General features: G+C 37.1%; 1 protein-coding gene across 1 annotated transcript; it reads right to left on the reverse strand.

The window, feature by feature from the left end:
* Positions 1 to 983: 983 nt before the first annotated feature.
* Positions 984 to 7,389, reverse strand: LOC140852482 (silicon efflux transporter LSI2-like). The gene is made up of 4 exons (XM_073245692.1): positions 7,150 to 7,389; positions 5,434 to 6,600; positions 4,243 to 4,432; positions 984 to 1,510 (listed from the first exon to the last, which is right to left on the reverse strand). Exons 2-4 carry the CDS (start codon positions 6,523 to 6,525, stop codon positions 1,245 to 1,247), a joined length of 1,548 nt encoding a protein of 515 aa, XP_073101793.1. The 5' UTR covers positions 6,526 to 6,600; positions 7,150 to 7,389; the 3' UTR covers positions 984 to 1,244.
* Positions 7,390 to 20,453: the final 13,064 nt, after the last annotated feature.

Genomic DNA, 20,453 nt, shown 5'->3' on the forward strand with positions numbered 1-20,453 from the left:
AAAAGTCGGAAAACTGCAAACATCTCTGCATGGTAGATGTAGGTCGACATATGTAAAACATCCTGATTTGGCACTATTTCTATATACCAAACGTTGAAAGGAACAAGAAAGAAATCTTAAACAAACTAAAAGGACTTGATATGGCACCATTATCAAAATTTATTTATTCATATTTACTATAACAGTTTTGCTTCTCTATCTTTGATATTGTTATAAATTTTAGTAACAAAAAAAAAAAAAAAAGAAAAAAAAAAATCTATCTCATGCCCCACAGACACCCAACACGTTTTCAAAAGTCACCTATTATTATATGAGACAAATTATATAAATTATGATTTAATTGCTCATTATTGATTAAATTCTGAAAATAAACTCTATGGTAACTGTAGGTTAATATTGTCTCCTTCAAAATTTCATATTTGTCAGGTCTAAAAAAATTGACCATCATAGACCTTTGCAATGAATCAATATAGTGTTGAAATAATATTAATAATTATTTTAAAAATTAATAATTCAAATGCTTCTATGTACATTGCTCGTGGGGTTTTTTCTCTTTTCTATGTAAATAGAAAGTTTAATATATTATGTTGACATTGATAAGAATATTATTATTATTGTTATTATATATTATTAAAATTGGTAGTTCTTTATCCCATCTATTTGCTGGAAATATTTGAGATTTCATATTTTCCATAGCGTTCTTTTTTTTTTTTTTTTTGTTTTTCTACCATCTCTTGTATAGTTCCCTGAGAGTGGGCAGTCCTTACTTAAGATTGCTCTTTTTTTTCTTTTGTTTTTTTTTTCTTTTTTTAGCATGACGTAACTTTTGACATAATCGCATGTCAAATTGCATTTAACTTTTCCATTGTGTATAACAAGAGATATTAGATCTGTATTTTATCTGTACTCTTCTGCATTTTGTTCTCTATTAATTAATGAACTCTTCCTTCCAAAAAAAAAAAAAACTCAATAGGATTCACCAAACACTTCCATCCTCTAGATTATTTACTCAAACTTACAATCATCACTCATATATATATTGTTGTGCTAAATCACTCCATACATGTTACAAAAGCATCATGGTCCCAATCAACAAGCACACAACATTGCAAGGTAATCACCATTCTTAGCCCATAAGCTAATCTTGGTAATTACCAAGTGTCCCCTGAACATTTGGCCCAAGTAATTTTACTTACCACCATTATTTGAAAAAAAGGAAAACAAGGAAAAAAAGAACAAGACAGCTAACCCCTGATGAGAGGTAGACCGATGGCTGTTACAATCAACGTAGATGGGACTCCAAAAATAATATGGCCCCAGAAAGTGAGAGTATATCCATAGTGTTGTGACCGCCGTGCCTGCTCACAAACAATCAAGTTTGCAGCCGAGCCGAGGAGGGATAGGTTGCCAGCCACCGTGCTCACCCATGCAAGTATGAGCCATGCCCTCGTCTCATCTGCCGGAGAGACTGCTGCTGCTGATCTTGCCACTTGAGTTCCTAGCAGGAGCACTGCACCAGCATTTGCTCAATTAATTAGATTATGCAAAGGAGATGCATATTCTTGCTTCTTTAATTTTGAAGTCTGAGTGGTGTAATTTGTATTTGTATGACCCGTTTTGTCCTATCAGATTGTGAAATGGGAACCAAATAGGTCTTGGTGGGATTGGGTGTTTGAAAGAAACTTAAGTTGATCTTTCATGGACTTATTGCTGTCATTTGAGGATTGTGATGTCTAGGTTAGAAATTGGAGGCACAAATAAAGGTCACTTGGCTGGTTCACCTAATGATTTTATTAGGTGGTTATAGTTCGACGTCTCCGCAGCTGGTTCTAAATGCTTAAAATTGACTGTTTGGGCTGGGGTTAAACAACCCCACAACGTATTTATGATGAGATTTTCCCAGATGGAAATATTGCCAAAGAACCAGGTAACTCAATGAAGTACAGGAGTGTGAAGGTGTGGCTCAAGGAGTGGTCTCGAGCTACCAGTTGTAGAGGCTAGCAGCGTTAATTTGAAAGGTTGTTTAGAGGGCTTAAGTTGGGGTTCAGTAGTGTTTTCTTGCTGCCTTCGTAAGCTTGGATCTGTCTTTTTGTATCATTATCACTTTTATATTATCTTGATAATATTGGTCGGATAAGTTTCAACTAACTTTGAATTCAAAAAAATATTTGTACCATAGGATATCTGAGTTTGTTCTATAAGCTGTATGGTATAGTTTAATGAATTTGTCCATTGCGTAAGTTTGACAGTATATCTTAGCATGAAAACTTCCAGCAATTCAGTCTTTGCTGCAACTTTGAGATGGTTTGGCTCAACTGTAAATCTGGGGCCAAAAGAGAGATATGGTTTTTCCACATGATCTCTCGGAGAATGTGCAAATGAAAGGCGTGTAATTGAATTAGGAACAGCGAGAATCTGACTGGCCCAACCTGCTTGTTTGGTCGAGTGTGGGGTGGGTTGGGCTTTGACTCAAAAATTAAGTTAACCTTGAGTTGTATTAGGTTTGAGGTTAAACCCACTCCGGTTCAAACCGATGAATGAATCAATAAATTTATGATCTTTTAGAAAATATCCTGTGGATGGGAGGCCTTTTGAGAGCCTCACAGTTTCATGCACAAATGACCCAAGAAAGTTTGCTGATAAAAGTCTATTTAAATATGAGCAGATTTCTTAGTTTCAGCACCATGGTGGAATTTGCCACCAACCCTAATTGAACAGAGGGACCTCTCATGGAGAGTTAGGTACCAACTAGTTGAGCAAACAGCTATCAGCAACTTGCAGATTTCTAACAGGTTCATCTAAGCCCTTGCAGATCAGTCCAACCACCCGCCAACATTCTACAAGTAAGGCTTGCTAGTGGGCTCCAGAAATATTTGATCAATTCCATTAGGCCGAGTTTGCGAGGAACTAAGTGCAGTTTAGGATAGTCTGAGAATAAATTTTGTTTCCATAACAATGTATGCGGTTAAGACCATGGTTAGCAGATGCTATGGCAGTTAGCTATTTGAATATAGCTAATCAAACACATTTGTTTCAATCTTATGGGATCAAGCATATCTAATAAGAGAACCATTTGGAGAAAATGTCTTAGGCAATGAAGCAAGGACAATGGAAGTGCATTCTTTTGGACACAGAGACTAACTAGCACCACAATTTTGCTGGTGGAAAGATGCAATTAGAGGGCTTGCCAGCTCAATAGAGAAGAATATATGGTGAGGTTGATTGGTTGGCAAAGAGAACATAATTTTCTACTACAGAATCTTTTTTGGTCTGTAATTTTTTTCTTTGAGCTTCTGGAGCTAGTAAGCATGACTTCATATTGTCAAATGAAAGTTGTGCAAAGATGATTATATGTAGGTTTCTGGATGTATGTATAAAGCTGAATCCCTTTAAAAAGTTTGATCTGTGTGTTTCATTTTTGGGTAAGGGTTTTAAAAGATGGATGAAAGACCTAAGGATGATTTTATAGAAGTCCAGTGATTGAGTAACAAATTCATGGTAATTTTTCTTCAAAGGTAGCATATCATGGTGGGCATGTATGTTCAAATCTTTCACATTTCAAATTATATATGCAAGAAAAGCCAAAATTTATGCTTGCTATATTTCTAGAAAATTTTGAAAAAAAAAAAGGTGAATTAACAAAAAACCGACAAACCCATAAGAGGTTGACAAACTGATTTTAGGTTTGTGCTTGTCAGTGATTGTAAGAGGGATTAGAGGAAAAATGGAAGAGAAACAACTTCACTTTTGCAATATCCCATTTAAATCAATTTTTTCAAATAAATCTCCTTTAAATCATAACTTAGTGGTTGTCTTATAACATACTTATTCTGTATAACCCTAATCCCCATTCTAAATCTGTAAGCACATCTGTGAGAAATGGATTGATATGGACAGGATGAGAAGCCAAATTAACCAATTCAAAAGGCTTAACTTGCTACTTATCTTTGCGTATATGAATTTATTTTTTCATTCTCCAACTGTTCTACTTTCTTGAGAACCTTTTCTTTCACAGTTTTTCATCTTTATTTTCACATTGTATTTACATAATACTTATTAAAAAATTCTAAAACATTAAGATGCCAAAATCTGTGATATATGTCTGTTCAATTTACTGCTATATTCAGAGGCAGATGCAACTTGTGATGGCTACAAAGAAAAAGATGATTGCAGCATCTAATCTATTACTACAATATCTAAAGCACAAACAAGGAGCTAAAGAAGAGGTGAAAGTTGGCCTACCAGTAGGCACATTTGATGCAAAATTTGAGAGTAGCAGTATTACAAGAGAGAGCACTGCTACTCCACTAGCATGGTTGATACGTGCATAAGGCTCCAAGGCGTTCCACAAAGCACTTGGTAGCCCTGTTCTGTTGAATCCATCGACGGTGATGAACATTCCGCAGAAGAATATCAATAGTGAATATGAAACCTGAGATATTTTCAGACAAGAAAAGTCATCAGCTTTACCATAGAAGCTTTTTTTTCTCCTTTTTCCCGTTGGAAAATTACTGTATAAATTTCAGTAAGAAAGGACCATGTGAAAGAGCTATATGAAATGGTTAGACTATTGGAAGTGAAAATTTTAGGAATATTACCAAAAAAAATTGGTCCGTTGATAGATATACAAAGTACTCACTAAACATTAGTTGCACTCCAAACTGAAACACAAAACAAGCACCGAGAGCAGCAACAATCTAAAAATTTACTCTTTTTTTTTTTGAAATCATGTTTTATCAGGAGGAATCTACAGGCTTGGCTTTCCCAAGTGTGACAGCAATAGGATTTGAAATTTGTAGCTTTTGAAACATCTTGAAGAAGAAATTATAGTTTGACGGCAAGTAAACTTCTGGTTTCTAATGAGAAAACGTTCTTAACAACCCCACTTGTTGCATGCTAATCCATTACATGATCACATGAGAAATACTAAATTTACATAGGCTGTAAATTAGTAAAGCAGGTAGATTTTGTTAGTCCAATCGTGTTCAGAACAGGGTAATCATAGGAGAGAAACTTTTATTTGAAGAAAAATTATGACACATGTATGAAACTAATAGATGATTTATCATGTCATATGGCTATTTAAATTATGAAATGTCAGGAATTCAAAGCTCCCATTGACAAGATGAAATCAACTTGGTCAAACTCCATTGTAAGCCTTAACTTGAACTATTTTGCAACTACGAGAGTTTTTGCAGTCAACAATAGAATTTCCTTTTTCATTGCATTGCAATTACAAAGTAAGCTGGGCTACATGAACAGAATGTAAACAAATGTGGAATATAACCTATGTAGTCTTCACAGAGCCTAAATTTTAGTAACAGGTTATTTGAAACTACACGAAATTAACAGTGAAAATAATCCAAAAGATCCATATCCCGTAATATATATAAAAGAAAAACCTAACAAAGTTATCATCAGAGTGTTGCTTACCTTTTCAAGGCAAGGTCCAGCATCCCTGAAATCAATAATCACTAGTACAAGGGCAGCAGTAATCGCAGTCCATGACATGTTTAGCCCCATAAGCAGAGCGATCAGCATCCCAATAGTCACCAGATAAACACAGGTCTTCAAGATCAAGGCCTTCTTGCCTAGAAGTTTCTTCACATCAGAGACTTGTAAAGAAGGTTTTGCAAAACCATTTGCCCATGAACTTTTCTTCTCAACATCATTTTCATGAGCTGCCTCTGGGGACATATGTGACATTCTCGCAGGAGAGAACTTATGGGAGCTCACTTCATCCTCAACAGCCACCTCCTCCATCACCCGTTCTTCAGCCTTCTTACCTGATGATGCGTTCCTCTCTGGTGTATGCGACATTCTTGCTGGAGAAAATTTATGGGAGAGCACTTCATCCTCAACAACGGCCTCCTCCATCACCTCCTCCGCAGTCCTCGTAACCGATAATTCTCTCCAAAACATGCATAGAAGAAGTGCTATGTTGATGACCACCCCAATGAGCATCGCAGGGGCAACTCCTATGAAGAATTTTTCAAAAGAAATTTTGCCTTCAACAGCTATGACCAAGTTCTGTGGATTACCAATAGGAGTTGCTGAGGATCCAATATTTGCACTGGATGCTAGTGCTAGAAGAAATGGTCTGGGTGGCAGATTGTGCTGCCTTGCGAGTTTGAGAACAAACTCAGTTAGCACAATGCAGGAGGTGTCATTGGTGAATACTGCACTCGATAAGGCTGAAATGAGGCAGATTCGGCAAAGCAAGTCCTTACCACCTTTGCTCTTCCAAGAAAGCAGCCGGCCTAAGTATTTAAACATGTGGGCTCTTTCGAGGTAGATGCTGACCACCATTGTCCCGAAGAGGAGGCTGAGGATGGGGATGTCGATGGCGGCATAAGCTTGGCCAGGAGTAATAACTCGGAAAATGACCATGAGTGACGCACCAAGTAGAGATCCAGCAGTTCTTCCAATAGGCAGGAAGGGAACTGCAGGAAAAACAGCTAACACCCAGAATATTCCAAAGGCAATTGAGCCAAGAACTACTTCAACAGTTGGTGCGAGGGCCATTATCTTGGACTAAGTAAAATTGCCAAGAAAATTGATGTGGGCCGGTACTACGTCAGTGTTTTTGATGAACAACGTCTGCATCAAAGGGGAAAAAAAAAAAAAAATGAAAGTTTGTATTAGAGACATAGGAAAAAAATACAGGCATTAAAGTATATAATGTTGCCAAATACATAATCTCTCTCCCTCTCCTTCTTCCTATGTTTCTCAAGAATTCATTATCGATCTCTGAACAAAAGAGTCGTAATTCAAAGAGCAGGTTCCTGACTTTCCCTCTCAGAGTTTGCTCCAAAAAAAAAAGAAAAAAAGAAGAAGAAAAGATTCCTCTCCAAAATAAAAAAGTTTGACAGAAACCTCCTTGCCTGACGTTTCAGGCCAGGTGCTTCTATGTTCTGTTTTTATCTTCTCTTATAATTCAATATCTTACATGTCATACCGCTATAAACTGTAACATTTTTAATCACAATGATCTACGAGAATTTATACCATAAACTTTGAAGAAACTTATAAATAACAAAGGAAATATTAACTAAAATCACATGCCAAAATCATATTAAGGTGACGCAAATATATTGCAGTTTCCCGCATGAATATGAAAAGGACATCAGTACCACAAAAATTACGAACCTCAGTTTTAGCTTATTGTCTGCTTTCAAGAAGATGTTACTTGCACTTCATACAAAAATATCAACAATAAGAAGCAGAACAATGTTTTTGCATCGTGGCTGCAACTTAACAAGGTCTGGCGCCTTTTTGAGCAATGACAAAGTGAAAAACTAAGACTAAATTGCAGGTGCCTCATATAGATTACAAGATACCTGAAAGAAAGAAAAGAAACAACATGCCTTGCATTTTGAAACTAGGCAAGGCCCGGGAAATTGTTGATATGAACCAATGGCCAAAGGTTCCATTATATAGACTGGCCCGAGAATAAAAGTTAATTAAGTACACTATTGTTTAAGCAAGATGGTGGCAGGTGCACTGTGAAATTAATTCTATAGTGGAATGAGTTTTGGTTATGCTAGTATTATTTTAAAATTAGGATTAGGTACATGATAATCCTTGCAAAGATGGGCCAAATTACAAAAATCCAACGGCCATGGTCAACTATCTCCATAGTCCTCAGAAAAGGTGAGGCCTCACTGTATTTTTAGTTTGGAGAATTGTCATAAGGTTTCTCATGATGCAGGACATGCATTGTGGTCACTGATTTCTTGAAGGAGCTCATCAAAAGATTTGGCTATGGACCATAAGGTCAGGATTGTCGAACCGAACTCTGTGTATCTTCGTTGTCAGACAGAATATTCGTTGATCCCTCTAATATTAAATTTACACCATTTCATCACTATTAGGTATTGCATAGCTAATTTAACTTGTCTATTTGGTTCATCTCCAGGGCATGTTATATCAAATGGCTTGAACTTTTAAACTAAGGTCTAAAACAGCAGGCAGAACTTAATGGGAAATCTGGAGGATAATGGACTACGATCAGGCTTAAGCACTAAAAGCGATGGACTTTTAAGGACATTGCATGCTATGGCTGCAGCCAATTCTAACAGCCTAAACATTGTTGGAGCTTCATAGATCTGATATCAGAAAAGAGTAGTTCGCAGATAAAGTATGAAATTAGCACTCAGCTATGCAATTAATGCATGTAAGTGACTCAAGGGAAGGAGTTCCAGATGGATGTTCGTCACTACATCAAACAACAAAAGAGAAGGGTTAGACATTTGCCATCTGTTCTTACTTTGTCCAAATTATCTATGCTGTAATGATGGATTCAAGTGGGAGAAGAATTCAATAAATGACAGCATGCCATCACATGCGACGCATGAAACTGCTTTGACCAGGAGCATCAAACAGATAGTTCTACTGAAAAAAAAATCTAAATTTTGAATTATAAAATATAAAATATAAAAATACTATTTCAACAGACAATCAACTGACAAAAACTTGAATGAGTTCGTACTGTTCTTCAATTTGTATTAACAATTGTAGAGCTCTTTATGTTAAGTTCATCTCAGCATACACTTTTAATAAAGTGCAACTTCCAAAGGTATCATGGATTCAGTAATGCTATTATTCCTCTTTGAAAAACTTTGATGACTGTTCTAAAGGTAATATCAATTGTTATTTTGGTCTCTCTCTCTCTCTCTCTCTCTCTCTTTATATATATATATATATATATATATATATATATATATATATGTTACTGCAGGACTTGAAATCTGGAGTAGAGTGAATCGACTTGGGTGAGATTGAGCTGAAGCAATCTTTGCGATCTGACAAAAACTCCTTTAATCTGCAAAACCAATCAAGAAATTGGGTGGGGATCCTCTGGTTCTTGACCGTCCGATGCTTAAGTCAGATCAAGCCTTGAGACAGAAGTAGAAAATAGTGGAGGAGCAAGAAAAGTAGAATGAAACTGGAGGAGAATTGAGTAGGAGTCAAGAGTCTGACTTAATTTTCTACTGGCAGAGTTTTTCTTAGTTTCAGAGAGCAAAACTTGCTGATGAAGTATCTCTGATCCTCTATTTATAGAGCGGTTAAGAAGGCCATTCCAAAGTTTATTAAGCCGTTAGAAAAATTTATTAGGTAGTTAGAGAGTCATCTGTAAATGAGTTGGCATACAGTTGTGTATATGAGCTGGACACGAGATCATGGCCAGCTGTGGTTTGGTTGAGGAAACCACCATGGCGTTTGCAAAATAGTTAAGTCAACAACAAAAACTCACCTCGGTAGATGACCGGGGTGAAATAGAAATACCATAACATTTATCCTAGATGAAGGTATCAGGGTTCAGGTCAGTATATACCCGATCTGAACATTTCTTTGTCAGCTAAGACCAGATAGAATATATAAGAATGTCTTTTATTCAGCTCAATAATATACCAAGCTGAATCTATCAACAGATAAATTGGTATGCTGGGATCCGATGCTTTAAAATTGATATCTCTTTGATCTCGTATAATAATGCTACGTGTCTCGAGGCTGATTTAATACATCAATACTTTACCTCCCACTTCCTGTGTCCAAAGTGATAATTTTCTGATTGGATCAGAAAGTAGTAGTATCTTCACAAAATAGGGTTATCATCAATTTGGTAAGCGTTTGTCACAAGATTTTACCAGTTGGGACATCTTATTTTCGAATCAATCTTTTTTGGCTTAGTTATCTACCATCCAGGAGATCTATCCTCTGCATTTGCCTCTTGATTCAGTCATTTACCGACTAGGAGATCTTATATCCACTCTTGATTCGATCGTTTGATTTTATACCGACCAAGAGATCTTATCTCCATACTTGAATTTTCGATCCGATTTTCATCGATCAGGAGATCTTATCTCTATATTTGATTTTTGATCCGATTTTTTACTAACCAGAAATTTTTATTTCCATACTTAAATTTTTAGTTTGATTTTCACCGATCGGAAGATCTTATCTCCATATTATTTTTTGTTCCGATTTTTTACTGATCAAGAGATCTTAGCTCCATACTTGAATTTTCGTTTCGATTTTTATCGATTAGGAGATCTTATCTCCATATTTGACTTTTGATCTGATTTTTCACTGATCGAGAGATCTTATGTTCATGTTTTACCTTGAGATTTTTTAGACTGATATCGTTGCCACCTGGAATAAATACGCTGCACCTCAGGAGCATAAAAAATAATTATTTGGTTGAAAATGAAGGAACTTGACCTTTCAGAAAATGATTCACCAAATGTTCCCTCATCATTGCTTGGACGGATGATTTAAAATATTAAATAAGAGTATGACAACTGTCAACGTCTGGTTGGCTTATTAGCTTGGGCACGGATCAGTTCATCATGGCAGAATCTGGGGGGAAGTGTGCCTAACTACCATATGACCGAGCGTTGGATTAATACCAAGTGTTACAAATTGACAAGGAGATCAGTTAATCCAGACCGTTGGTTCACCTATAAAAGACTTTTACCCCCCAGTCATTGTTTATTTTTCCTATTGCCGTGCAAAGGTGCTGTCGAAATATTTTTAGAAGTTTCTCAGCATCGAACGATTGTCGAAGACAGTGAAGAGCCTCACTAGAGTAGGAGGAGAGGAGTCCACTGTTTATCTTCCTAGGAGGATTTCATCTGTTTCTCTTTTGGGTACCAGTCCTCCCTCATTTGCTCTTTTCCAGTCTTGTTCTCTTTCAATCGTAGGGTAGCCCCTCCTCCTCTTTTGAGTCTTTTTATTTTTTCTTCATACTTTTCCTCCAAAAAATATGTCCAATAGAAGTAGAAAGGGGAAGGAGACCATAGATGATCCACAGGTTAGGTCGACCCTATCCCTACTAGCCAAGAGGTAGGAAATCCACCCCAGGAGGACCCTGAAACTAGCTTGTTAGGTGAGGAGAGTTCGGATCATAGTGCAGAATCTCCTACGCATGGTCTCACGGACTACCTCAATCTAGAAATAGAGAGATCTATCTTGATTGAGGAGAACCTCATAGCCCTTAGGGACAAGTACGACATACCCAAAGAATATAAAATGATAGTGCCGGGTATGGAAGGTCGGGTCTCTGAACCTTTGAGGGCTGCATTGCCTTCTATGATGAATCCCTTTGATCTGATCTACGGTTTCTCTTATACCCCTTCTTTTGTAATATTTTTGATTTCTATAGGATTCACCCCACTTAAATAACTCTAAATATCATTAAAATGATCATGGTATTCATCAACATATGCAATTTCTTTCATATGGACCTTAGGATCTCCTTGTTTAGATCTTTGGTCCTTTTGAAAAGGCATCTGAGTGAGAAAAGATGGTGGTACTTCTCACCTTGGAAGAGTTGTAAATTTGGACCTAGCCTTCCCTCCTTAATTCATAGCTAGAAAGGTTGTTTTTTCTTTGTCCGAGCTCCCATTCCATGGATTTTTAGAACTTTCTGGGAGCATCCAGACATCAAACATAATTTTTATGATGAAATTTTCTCCAAAAATGATGTGGCTCATTCAACTCTGATCACCATCAGAACACCCAAACTTTCTTCTTTGATAAACGATCAGATGTTGTATGATGTTGGTATCAGTCTGTACTCTCCTCGAGATAAGATCGAAGTATTTTACTTTTTAGCTTCTTTTTTTTATCTTCATTGGTTTGAAATACATGTTTGATGTAGAGATGAGATTCAATCCGACAAAGATAGAGGAGAGAAAGAGGAAGGACCAATCGAAACCATCTGCCACTGTCCCTACACCAAAAAGAGTTAAGGGTGCGGAATCTCTTCCTGCCTTGGCACCGTCTTGATCTTCATTGGTGACTCCTTCTCTGGCCACCTCGGAGAGAAGTGAAGCCTCCTGGGGACTGCAGAACTCTCCTCGGGCACTATCATTGGAACCACCTCTCCAACTTGCCGTGGTGAGGATCAAGAACAATAACGTCCGGGCTGCACTGCCTTCCAAGGAGCCCGGACACAAACTGACTACAATCTCTAGGGCCCCATCAAGCTCGACAGAGGAGGATGCTGTGACTAGAATGTCACTCCTAGAGCAACCCCGACTAGATAGAGATCTCTTTGTATTTGTAATGCCGACTGTCGATCTAGAGGTACTTTGGAAGAATAAGCCAGAGGAGATCATCAACCATGGATTAGAGCAACTCATGTATGTGAGCATTTCTCTTCTTCTCTCTCTTCTTTTTTTTTACTTCAGTTAATGATCGAATTGAATCTTTTATCCTGCAGGTCGTCATTGACTTCAAAGTCATGTATGAGAATATGATCTACCTATTGAAGAATAAAGAGGCCATGGATGTCAATCTAATTATTCTTCAAGAGGAGAAAAAAAAGGAGTCCGAACTTGCCATCGGACTTAAATATCAACTCGAGGAGAAGCTAAAGGCCTTGAAGAAAAAAAATCAGAACTTACTAGAACTTCAGTGAAAAGTCAACGAGTAGAAGAAGAAGATTTTTGATCTATATATTATTGCAAAGAAGAATAAAGAATTGGAGCTGAGGCTTAGAGAGGTGGATAAGGCCAATGAGGCTCACGAGAAGGCCATCGGGGCATTAAAGAGGCAAATTAAGAAAGAACAAGACAAGGTGGCCAACGTAGTAGAACTATATAAGGCTTTCGAGGAGTTCGAGGATGAAGTGTCTAAAAGCTCCGAGGGTGCGTATGATTACGCTTTCAGCCAATGCCATAATTTGATCAAGAAATTGTATTCTAAGGTAGACATCTCTAAGGTCACTCCAAAGGTGGCCATCGAGATGGAAGTGAAGGGAGATCTTGAATCGCCCCCTAAAGTGATAGAGGAGCCAGCGAAGGAGTTTGGTTGGTCTCCTATCGAGGTAAATGCAATCAAAGCTATCGCTGCGGAGCCTATATCCGTGGTGCCCCCAGTGGAGATTGAAGTCTTTAAGGCCAGCAAGAAACAGGAGCGCACCGCAGTTGCAGAGCCTGCTACCACCAACACTAGGAAGCCGGAGCAACCCAAAAAAGAATCAACCAAGGAGAGCTCCGACGCGCTGGTGATCATTCAATAGAAATTTTTCTTTCTTCTCGAGATGTACCGATCTGATATAGGTCATCTTCTTTCTTTCTTTTTTGGAACATGTAAACCCGATGCAGATTCTTGTCTTTGTATCTTCTTTAAATATCAATGCAAAAGATATTTTCTTAGGCATATTTGAGTCATGTAGCTAGTAGATTTCATCACTTGCTGGGATAAAATAATCATATGTATCTTTATTTGTATGACCACGGACGGATCAAGTTTTGAGATTTGATCTAGAAATCGATATTTTCAAGAGACCCCAAAGATAATCTCGCTCTAGGGATCAACATAAATCCTTCGATCTCGTATTCGGCACAAGACTCGTCCGTCGATTGAGGGATTAAATCCTTCAAGGCTTCTCCGAACTGAAATCTAGATGAATACTTATGCCCTTCAGGGCTATATCGGATTGGAATCTAGATTAATAGTCATGCCCTTCAGAGCTCTATCAGACTGAAATCTAGATAAACATTCATGCCCTCTGGAGCTCTACTAGACTAGAATTCGAATAAACATGCATGCCCTTCGGGGCTCTATCGGACTGAAATTCAGATAACCATTCACGTCCTTCGGGGTTTTACCAAATTAGAATCCGGATAAACATTCATGCCCTTTGGGGCTTTACCAGACTGGAATCCAGATTAACATACATGCCCTTCGGAGCTTCTTTGGACTGAAATCCGGATTCGTATATGTCCCCTACGGGGCTTTATCAGACTAGGATCCAGATTGGTATTCAAGCCCTTCAAGGCTTTATCAGATTGAAATCCGAATTGATACATATGTCGTATGGGGTTTTATCAGATTGAAATCCGTATTGGTATTCATACCCTTCGGGGGTTTACCAGATTGAAATCCAGATTGATACATGTGCTCTACGGAGCTTTATTGAATTAGAACCGGGTTGGTATATGTGTGTTAGATGTATGTCCTAGAAATCAATATAGCTAACACATTGTAATAAAGTTAGGATATAATTTTATACTTAATATATTGATTTAATCAATAAAAAGATAATTTTATTTTTTATTCAAGTGTGATGTATTTTTGAATCGTCCATGGAATTAACTTTTTAATACATATTCTCAAAGTATTAAAAATTAGAGACATGTATTTAATTTCTAAATACTTTCGATCACAGTATCATCATAAGGATGGTGATCGATTCGGATAGACCAATGCACAGATTACTTTCTTCGGGATAGATAAGTCTCTGATCTACAGTGTAGAGATACTGAGCGACGAGTGCGGGTAGTTATTAGAGAACAACTAGTACTGAGCGTGACCATACGAGAGATCACTTGAATTTCTACTCGATCGTTAGTGATTATCTCAATACTGTAGTTGTGTAAATGATTCTTTGACCTGAGATGGTATGACTGTTTGCGGTGAGGCCGCTAGAATTTGATTGACACATAAATATGATCTCAATGAGCCCTTGTAGTGAATGTTGATGATAGTTGATCCACTGTAGGAGTAGGGTGCACATCAAGATAGGATCTATCGATCTTGATAGAGAGAAGTAGTCCTATGAGATTTGACAGGCTAAGTCTGAGAGTCTATAGCCACAACAGTGTGATTGATGGAAAAAAAAAATTATAAGGATCGCAATTGGACTTGAGCTGATTTAATTTATCATATGACTGATGATGGGGTTTGTGTTGGAAATAGTACCCCAAAGCCAATTGTCAGCCTGTTGACGGTTGTGCTCTTTCTTGTATTAGTATATGAATTATAAATAAATAAAAATTATTTTGGTATTTTTCATCACAAATTATTTCATCTTCTAAAGAACTCCTGTGTTGTGGTGAAGTCCTTAGGACTATTTAGACTCGACAAAGGAGGATTTGTCGTTTAGTCCTTAAACCAGTTTGCGACCAAATGATACGTTGTTACCAAGGACAATAACGTTTATCAAGCATAGGTCGTTGTGTGCCATATGAGTTGGTTGTCCTCTTAACCAAAGAGTGTGGAGACACTGGTATGGCATACAGGTGAGATGTAAGGGTACATTTGCACTGAATGTGACCGACTCCAAATCTTTTTCTGCTGTCAAGATTTGCTCCGATGGGATATGGGTATAAAAATCCCTCCGACCTGAGACTGCCACGGTGACTTGCAAGCAACTCACTGCACTTAGGCACTAGACTACCTGAATTTCTAATTCAATGACGGAAGGTTGCTGGGTGTAGTCAAGTACTTGACTTGTCGGTGCATGTGTCAAGATGGGATTGACCACTCCAATTCAGGAGCTGTGTATAGTCATGTTTCAATTTAGCAAAACTTTGACCAGGATAGTCCTAGTGAGGAGTCACAGGACTGTTTGAGTTGAGCACGATTTGGATGATCTGATCAGGGTTGACAGTTTAACCCTGAGTCGTCCTATACACAGGGATCAAAAGAGATGAATTATACAGTAACCATATTCGCGTAGGTTCTGAATATTGCGATTGTGACTATTCTACCTATCCGGACGTCGGGTATCATTGCTAGATGGTCACTTCGATTAGTAAAGAAATTGGTTTCTGTGCTACCGGCTTAGGTTCAAACCTGTGGGGTCACACACATTAGAGGTTCCTATCTGATCTGATGGCTGGTGAAGAGTCCCACTGGATTGAGACTCTTCGACCAAGAGTCCTAATGCTCGGAGACTTTGAGTCCTACATGTCTGGGACTCTGTGATCGAGAATCAAAATTCTCTGATCATGAGTTCCACACATTTTGGGTACCGGGGTCAAGAGTCCCACTGGTTTGAGACTTTTCAATCAGGGTTTCATATCAATGAACTCTGATGCCCGATTGCCCATTGAATTTGGACTCAGTATTTATGAGAAGTTTAATTAGTGATTTGATCGCTAATTAACTCAATTTGATTGAGTAATTATTTTTGGATCAAGTCCAATTGAATTGGATTCAGTTGGGTTTGACCCGATTAGGTTAAGAGTTGACCTAATCCCCGAAGTGGTTTGGTCCCTAATTTGATCAGGGGTTGGACTCAGTCAATTTCTGATTTGATTAGGATTTTATTGAGCTTAATTAAGCCTAATTGTGTTGGGTTTAACTTAGTCTAATTGTGCCTAACCTATTTTAATAAGGTTGGTTCAATTAGATTTGAAACCACTTTGATTTATCTCCCTGCGCCACCTCACCTCATCTGCACCTATTTGAATTCACGAGAAACGAGTTCTCATAAATTTTATCTCATGCAGAAGCCTTCCCACGCCCCTCCTGTGTGCACCATCTGAGTGGATAAAGATGATTGGTTGGCCATTCAAATTCAAATGAAGTTTGAATTTGAATGGACAACTAATCCCATGCGCCACCTTATCCACTTGTGTGCCACTTCCTCCAGACGAGAAAAAGTTTCTCATGTAAACTCTCCATGTACAAAGAAGCCCACGCCCCTTCCTTCTCACACTTTGAGTGGATAAGGATAAGTTGGTTGGCATTTGAATTCAAATTTGATTTGAATTCAAGTGAGCAACCACCTAGCTTTATCCTCTCACGCGGTGAAAATGCTGTAAAGATGCATCTTGCACTATTTTTAAAAGGATGAGAAGGTGGGTCGTGCGCAATATCTGATCTGAGAGAGAAGGTTGCATGAGAAGGCCTTGTGCGTGAGATTGGAAGTTCAAAAAATTTCGAGAGAAAAGAAAAGAAAGAAAGTGGGCGCAGAGTTTTCTGTGAGTACCCTAGGATTTCTGCATAGGGTTCGGGAAGTGAGAAGGTGAGCTACGAGTATCGTGAGCCCACCAAACTTCAGGGAGAGCTTCATCAACCTCTCAAGTATCTCTACTGATGATCTGGAGCATCCAAAGAGTCAACAGACATCGATCAAAAAAATTCGATCAGCATCAGCCATCAAAAGGGTTCTGCAACGAATTAGCATTCGTGAGGAGCCGATCAGATCGGGAGCTTTGTGTGGATGATCTGCAGAGGTCAGACATACTGTGTGGCTATATTACGATGATCAGACCTTTTCGATAGTGATCAGATTATGGTGATCGACTACCTGCACGAAGGTAATGTGTTCTGAACACATAACAATAAAATATTTACTATAGAAGTTTAAATTTTAAATTTAAATACATACTATATATATCATATTTAGATCTTTGTGTAGGGTTAATACATATTAATTAATTAGATTAATTAATAATTTTGGTTGTAAAATTATAATTTTGAAAAAGTTTTAAAATTACCATTTTACCCCTGCATTGAAATTCTCACAAATGGTATCAGAGCAGGTTCTAAAATATGATATATATTTACATGCATAGATTAAGTAGTAATCTAAAAGTTTAAATTTGAAATTCAAAATTTAAAATTTGAATTTTAAAATTTGAAATTTAAAATTTAAAAATTTAAAATTTGAAATTTGAAATTTATTTGAAATTTAAAATTTGAAATTTATTTAAAATTTTATTTAAAATTCAAAATTTAAAATTCAAAATTTGAAATTCAAAAATTTAAAATTTAAAATTTAAAATTTGTTTGAAATTTGAAATTTAAAATTTAAATTTTAAATTTTAAAATTTAAATTTTGAAATTGATATATTTAGATATACTTTATCCAAGTAGCAAGTAGTCTAATTGGGTTGGTTGCCATGGTCGTCCGGTCATAGGAGAAAAGTTGGGTTTAAAGGTCCTCTCCTCTCATTCGATGGGGTTCTCCTATGGCGGTAGGGGTGCCGATGTGATTATATCCCATATAGATGAAGCAGTGAAAGGACTTAATTGTAAAGGTTCCATTATAAAATTTATTATGAATGTGTTAGATTAGATCTAAAAAAATATTTATGATTTATTTTGATTGAGTTATTTTCTGTTATGTAATTAGCAATAGGATTGCTGTTTATGAAATATGCTGATCCGTTTGTGAAATGAGTCAACACATTTGGTGAACAAAAAATAAAACCTTTCAAATTTAAAAATTATTTTTGAAATACCAAATCCTGATCCATCAGTCCAAATACTTAATTAAAAGAATTAAGTGTTGTCTAGTTAGTCTAAAATTATGAATTAAGACCTAAGACAATTGCATAAACTTGTGGGTCAATGGGTTAGATGGATTAGGTCCATAATTGGGTTAGACCTAAGATTAGCTTAAAGAAATGGACTAAATTAGAGTAATTGATCAAATCTAATCAAAAATTGAATAAGATTAGGTCAAGGACACTCTAGACTCAACTCCAATAGTTGTAGTTGAATGGGTCCATATCTTTAACTAGACCAAGATGGACTTAATTCATGGCTACGTGGTAGAACCCTATTTACTAAGTTGATCAAATCAAAACTAATGAACCGATTGGTGTCTAAGGTAAGTTCGGCAGTCTGACCAGTGGTTTTTAACTAGGAGCTACTCGCATTGATTCGATCTCTGATGAGTTAATGGTATATCCCTTCCACTGATCTCACTTACCTGGCCAACCAGGTGAGTTAGATTTTGGTTAGATCACTTGGTGATTAGGGCTCACCCATGTCATTAGGTAAATCAGTGTAACTGATTTAGGTGCTCCTAATGTCGGCTTTAATTAAATCCTTTTTAATTTGACTTGGTGAAGTCAGTAGGAGGATTGAAATTGGCTGATCAATTTTTTCTCATCTATCCTTCAATAAAATCCTCAAAAATTGTTAGGTCCCTAAAAATGATTAAGTTATAGTGATAACTAAGTCATAGCCTCCCATTAAGTGAGTGATAATGAGTCCATTAGTTTAATAATCACTGGAGGCCCAAAGGTCTGGTGCTTATAGTGTTGGAAAATATGTCCCAAAAAGCCAATCGTCAAGCTGTTGACGGTTGAGCAACCAAGTATTGTAATTGATTTGTTAATAAATAAAATATATTTGGTATTTTCATCATAAGCTTTTATCTTCTAATGAACTCTGTTGTTATGATGAAGTCCTTAGGACTATTTAGATTCGATAAAGAGAGGATTTATCAATTAGTCCTTAAAACAGTTCACAACCAAATGATAGGCTGTTAATAAGGACGACAGCTTCTATCGAGCATAGGTCGCTGTAGGCCATATGGGTTGGTTGTCCTCTTAACCAAAGAGTGTGGAGACACTAGTATGGCATACAGGTGAGATGTACTGGTACATCATCATTGAACGAGACCAACTCCAGAGTATTCTACTGTCGAGAATATCTCTGATGGGATATAGGTATAAGTGTCCCTTAGACCTGAGATCGCCTCAGTGACTTGCAAGCAACTCACTGTGCTTTGGTACTGGACTAACTGAATTTTTAATTCAGGGATGGAAGGCTTCTGGGCACAGTCAAGTACTTGTGAAGTCAGAGTATGATCGAGATGGGATTGACCACTCCAAGAGTTGGAGAAGAATGAGTCGCTGTATTTCAATTTAGCAAAACCTTGGCTAGGGTAATCCATCAGATGGATTTGATATTTTGAAATACAATATGGATAATCTGATTAGAGTTGACAGTTAAACTTTGGAGTGTCCTATGATCATTTTAGTCAAGGGGATGAATTATATGAAAACTATATCCGCATGGGTTCTAAGGATGTTGTTCTACACATTCGACCTATCCGGTCGTCGGATACCATTGCTAGATGGTCACTTTGATTGGTATAGAAATTTATTCCTGTGCTATCAGCTTAGGTTCGAACCTATGAGGTCACATACATTAGAGTTCATGATCCGATCGGATGGTTGATCAACGATTAAGAATCGTTCTAGGGTTAAATGATCAATACGATTGACATTTAACCCAGTGCAAGTGTTGCAGGAGGATCGATTAGCAATTCGATTGCTAATTGGCTTAATTTGATTAAGCCAATGGACTGAGATTAAGTTTAATTAAATATGATTTAATTAGATTTAGTTTAGGCTTGATTGGATCAAGTCCAATTGGTTTATTGGATAAGCCAAGTGCAAGAAAAAACTAGTCCTAGTTCAACTAGGACTTGGGTCAATCTAATTTTTAATTTGATTAGAAAATTAAATCAGATTTAAATCTAATTTAATCTGATTAAATTAAGTTTTTAATTAGGTTAAGACCTATTTTAATTAGATTGATCTAATTTTGGTTTGATTTTATTTGAGAAACTAAATTAAAACAAGTCATAAGATAGAATCATAGTAAGACTAGGATTCCACCTTACGCCACATAAGCCTTCCCCACGCCCTCTCTCTCATTCAATGCCAATCTCCTCTTATTTGTATGACAAAAGCCCTCTCCCAGGTCTCTCCCATGTTCACAAAAGGTCTTCTCTCTTCTTTATTACATGGAAGATGGTTTGGATCAAATCAAGAGGAATAAGTTTGGATTTCGAATTCTATGAGATAGAGTTTTAGAAATCCAAAACTCTTTCAATTTTGCATCAAATTTATCCAATTTTTTTTTGAAATTTTTGTTGATTTTAGGGTACATATTGTGCACCCTTT

This window comes from Elaeis guineensis, chromosome 11 (assembly GCF_000442705.2).
Source record: "Elaeis guineensis isolate ETL-2024a chromosome 11, EG11, whole genome shotgun sequence".
NCBI classification, from domain to species: domain Eukaryota; kingdom Viridiplantae; phylum Streptophyta; class Magnoliopsida; order Arecales; family Arecaceae; genus Elaeis; species Elaeis guineensis.

Excerpts from the sequence above, each read along its gene's own strand:
- LOC140852482 (XM_073245692.1), bottom strand. The coding sequence starts at position 6,525 with ATGGCCCTCGCACCAACTGTTGAAGTAGTTCTTGGCTCAATTGCCTTT. Across the intron at positions 4,433-5,433 it reads CTGGACCTTGCCTTGAAAAG|GTTTCATATTCACTATTGAT; the intron begins GTAAGCAACACT and ends AAAATATCTCAG. Across the intron at positions 1,511-4,242 it reads TGCATCAAATGTGCCTACTG|TGCTCCTGCTAGGAACTCAA; the intron begins GTAGGCCAACTT and ends ATGCTGGTGCAG.